This window comes from Hydra vulgaris, chromosome 12 (genome assembly GCF_038396675.1).
Source record: "Hydra vulgaris chromosome 12, alternate assembly HydraT2T_AEP".
In the NCBI taxonomy this organism is placed as follows: domain Eukaryota; kingdom Metazoa; phylum Cnidaria; class Hydrozoa; order Anthoathecata; family Hydridae; genus Hydra; species Hydra vulgaris.
Genome location: NC_088931.1, coordinates 72,882,501 through 72,886,227, shown reverse-complemented (window position 1 = coordinate 72,886,227; position 3,727 = coordinate 72,882,501). Strand labels below are relative to the sequence as shown.

At 33.0% G+C, this 3,727-nt stretch overlaps 1 protein-coding gene across 1 annotated transcript in view; it reads right to left on the bottom strand.

Moving 5' to 3' along the window:
- Nucleotides 1-2,643: 2,643 nt before the first annotated feature.
- LOC136088319 (uncharacterized) overlaps nt 2,644-3,727 on the bottom strand; it is a 1,382-nt gene continuing 298 nt past the window's right edge. Inside the window, exons 1-2 of the mRNA XM_065812016.1 lie at nt 3,179-3,727; nt 2,644-3,068 (exon numbers count right to left, since the gene is read on the bottom strand). The exon at nt 3,179-3,727 is cut by the window's right edge and continues 298 nt beyond it. Of these exons, the coding sequence (XP_065668088.1) occupies nt 2,644-3,068; nt 3,179-3,727 (974 nt within the window). The remainder of the gene's footprint in view (nt 3,069-3,178) is intronic.

Sequence of the window (3,727 nt, the reverse complement as noted above, 5' to 3'; positions counted from 1 at the left end):
ATAGAGTCATCCTTACATAATCCTTTTCTTATAACTCTCAGCTTCCTTCTAAGTTTTGTTACTTCTTTTTTTTTCCATACGACTGATGCAATTTTTGTCTTTTTCCCAGAAGAAAATATTTTCCCCAATGAAATCTAAGATGCTGAAATGTTTCTTTATGTGAAGCGTAACCCCCATTAAATGATGTAACTACTAAGAAAACTGTCAAGTCTAAAATACTTTTTGAAACAAAATGTCCTTTCAAACATTTTTCCCTTGGTATTGGTTAAAAAACTCATTGGGATTTTGTGTTTGGCTGTGTAAACATATTATTAAAAGTTCTTCAGAACTGAGTTCCATGAATATTGGATTAAATAAGTTTTTGATAGCAACAATAACAATAACAAATTCAACTTGTTTTTATAGGTGTGGTTTTCCAGTAATTCTGTCCCTTTAATAAAATTTTAAATTTTTTAAAATGGCATATGCATCATGGTTGTAAACGTTTGACCTGCATTATCTTTACCAATCTCACTATATGCCATAACTATGCAATAGTTAATTTTATGTGCTAACTGTTTTGCAAGTTTACCATTTTGAGGAGATATAAGTTGAGGAGAAGTATAAGAAAACTTGAATGCTGAATAACAACTACATTCTATAAACAACCTAAGTGAAAATCCATGGTGTTCATTTCCAACATGTGTAAGCTTAACAGGTGAGTTACAGTCATAACAACGCAAGAACTCCTCAAATAAATCTTTCATAACGCCAAAATGCATGAATATAAAAAGTTAAAGTCTTTAGATGTATTTTCGTTTTCATTTGAACTGTTTTCAATTTAACACAAAACGTTCAAGCACGTTCGACGAACGTTGCGAACATTCAAGCTCGTTCTATAAAAGTTCTGTGAATGTTGTGGAAAGTTGTGTATACACAATTAAAAATTAACGTTCAAGAAACGTTCTCTCAACGTTCTTTTTAGGTTTGCGTAACGTTCGATGCAAACGTTACGTAAACCAACTTTTGTGAACTCCGATTTACAGTTCTTGAACGTTCAATACGAACGTTAATATAAAAAACACCGAACGTTTCCCTAATGTTCATTGCAAACGTTCTTTTAAAAGCTCTTGAAACCACCTCAAACACGCAATAAAAAATACGTTTACCTAACGTTTTTCTTATTTTTTTTAATTTTTTAACTAAACGTATAAATGTATAGGATTAAACGGACTGTCTCTTTAAACCTACATATGCTAGTTTTAGTGTAATGTAATGGTTTTTTGAACTTACATAACCCTTATTTATTTAAAAATCGTTAAATAAGTACTTAAGTGAAAATTAATATGTACTTAACTACGAATTCACCATGTTTTAGAACTAAATAACACAGGGCAAGTTTTTCGGTATGAAATTTGAACAAGGAGCAAAACGGTACTATAAGAATAATTATTATTATCTAGCATAATAACTTAAATAAAACTTAAAATATAAATATTAGTAATTACAACTATAAACTTGAAATACTGTCTCTGCGCGTAAAATTTAAAGCCGATTAGCTTTTTGTTTTAATTTGACACCGAAAAACTTGCCATCGTCGCATGAAGGAAGTACTGTAAAGTTCGGTGGCCTATAACTCAACCTAATTTTGAAATTTCGTAAATCGTAGATTATGACGTTTTTGATTTTCAACCGACAATATTTGATTTTTATATTTGCACCTAATTAAAACATGTACTACTAATTTTACAACCTACTAAATCGTTGACCTACGTTATTTTTGACCTACTAAATTTTTAACCTACTAAATATTCAAAATACTGTGTTTTGAATTTTATAACTACGCCTTTCCGGTATGTACTTTGTATATTTTATTATTGATTTGAATACGAGCCCAATTTGATCAGCCTTGCGCGGTGGTTAAAATTCTGTCTTCAGAAATGGGAGGTATAAGGATCGATGAATGCTTGGAAAACTTATTATTTAGAAAACTTATTGATTAAAAAAGAAAAAAAATTTGTAGTTTAAAAAAACAATGTTAAAATAACAGACCAGATAACCGGTTAAAAATTAATTTATCTCAAATCGATTGAAATAGGAAACCTATAAAATAGGTCGAAAAATAAATTGGTCGAAAACGAAAACGTCATAAATCGGTTGAAAATAAAAAAGACTATAATCGGTTGAAAACAATTTATGCCTCAGTAGGTTATCTGAAAATTATTTCCACTTTTTTGTAAATGTTCTTTTTGTAAAACAACTTAGTAGGTCGAGATTTTTGTATGTCTATTTATCTGGCACGTAATGCGATCGTTTTATCTGGCACGTAATACGTATGCGATCCTCGCAGTCGGAAATACGACATCATCTTTGCCGCGAACAGCTACTATTTTAGTTAACCATGAGCGAGACTAGGTTTTTTCAAACCGAGACGAGACCGAGACGAGAAGTTAGTACTTCTCGTGAGACCGAGAACGAGACAAGACGAGAAATTTAACAATTTTTGAAAACAAATTTATTAAAAAGCCAAGTAAAAAAAAAAAAATGTAAACATGGTTTTGACAAATAGACACAAATGACATTTGTCAAATGTAAACAACTTTTTCAAATATTAATTCAGAATTTTTTTGCCAAACTTTTCCAACAAGACAATGTTTTCTTTGATTAAGATGATTTGTTCTGCTTTTTCTGGGTGTAGTTGTGTCTGGATGATCGGACGACATTTCCACCTGAGCTAAAAACTCTTTCTGATTTAGTTGAACTTGCTGGAATAGCTAAAATTTGTCTAGCTAATGAAGAGAGTTCTGGCAATGTACTTGAATGCAAATTCCACCAATCAAGAATCGGAAAGTCTTTTTTGGCATCAGGGAGATATTCATACTGGCACATTTCGCTCAAAATAGGATTCAGTTCAGATGTTGGCTCTTGTGTTTCAAGTCTGACGTTTAACTTGCGCTTCAGTTTTGAATTAGGGGACAAATCTGCTGAAAGGACACTGGCAACAGGTTGGCACTCAACATTATCCTTAACCTGTGAGGCTAACCATTCTTTTGTTGTTTGAAATTTTTGAAGAGCTTCAAGTGAAGTCCCTTTAAAGCAGGATTTAAGTAGTTTGCTGCAGCACTCAATAAGTTTCCAGCGTGACAAAGAGGAAATCTTTTCTCAATGCAGCTTTTCAAGTTTTTTGCATACAAGACACCGTAGCCATTTTTTCCATCCGTCTTAATAAATTGATCAATTTTGTCATGGATTAAATAAAGAGAATCGGCGACAGTGTTAACTGTTGGAATAGACTCAACCGACCACGTTTCTGTAGCTTCTTTAAGTGGTGCCGAAGTTTCTACTGCTCCCTCGATTGATTTCCACTGTGATGCACTGATGGTCTTTGAAGAAAAAATATCTTCATTTGCACATAAGCTGATAATTGCACTCTTTAGATGTAGGACAGAAGCCATGCAATCCAGTTCACTATTCCATCTTGTGTCAACAGATTGGCATAACTGTCTAAAATTGATTCCTTGAGCGTCTGATTCTGATTCAAGCAACTCAGCTGCAACTGTTGACTGGTGAGTTAAAGAAGCCAAATCTTTGCATGTTTGCAACGCATCATCCATTCCAGCAGTCATTCCAAATGAGTCTCGAACTGCACATTGCAAAATATGATTGTTGCACAAGTATTGGTCAAGGCGCTTCGACAATTTGACTGCAAGTTTCATGTTTCTTGCCTGGTTGTTCACGCAGTATATTG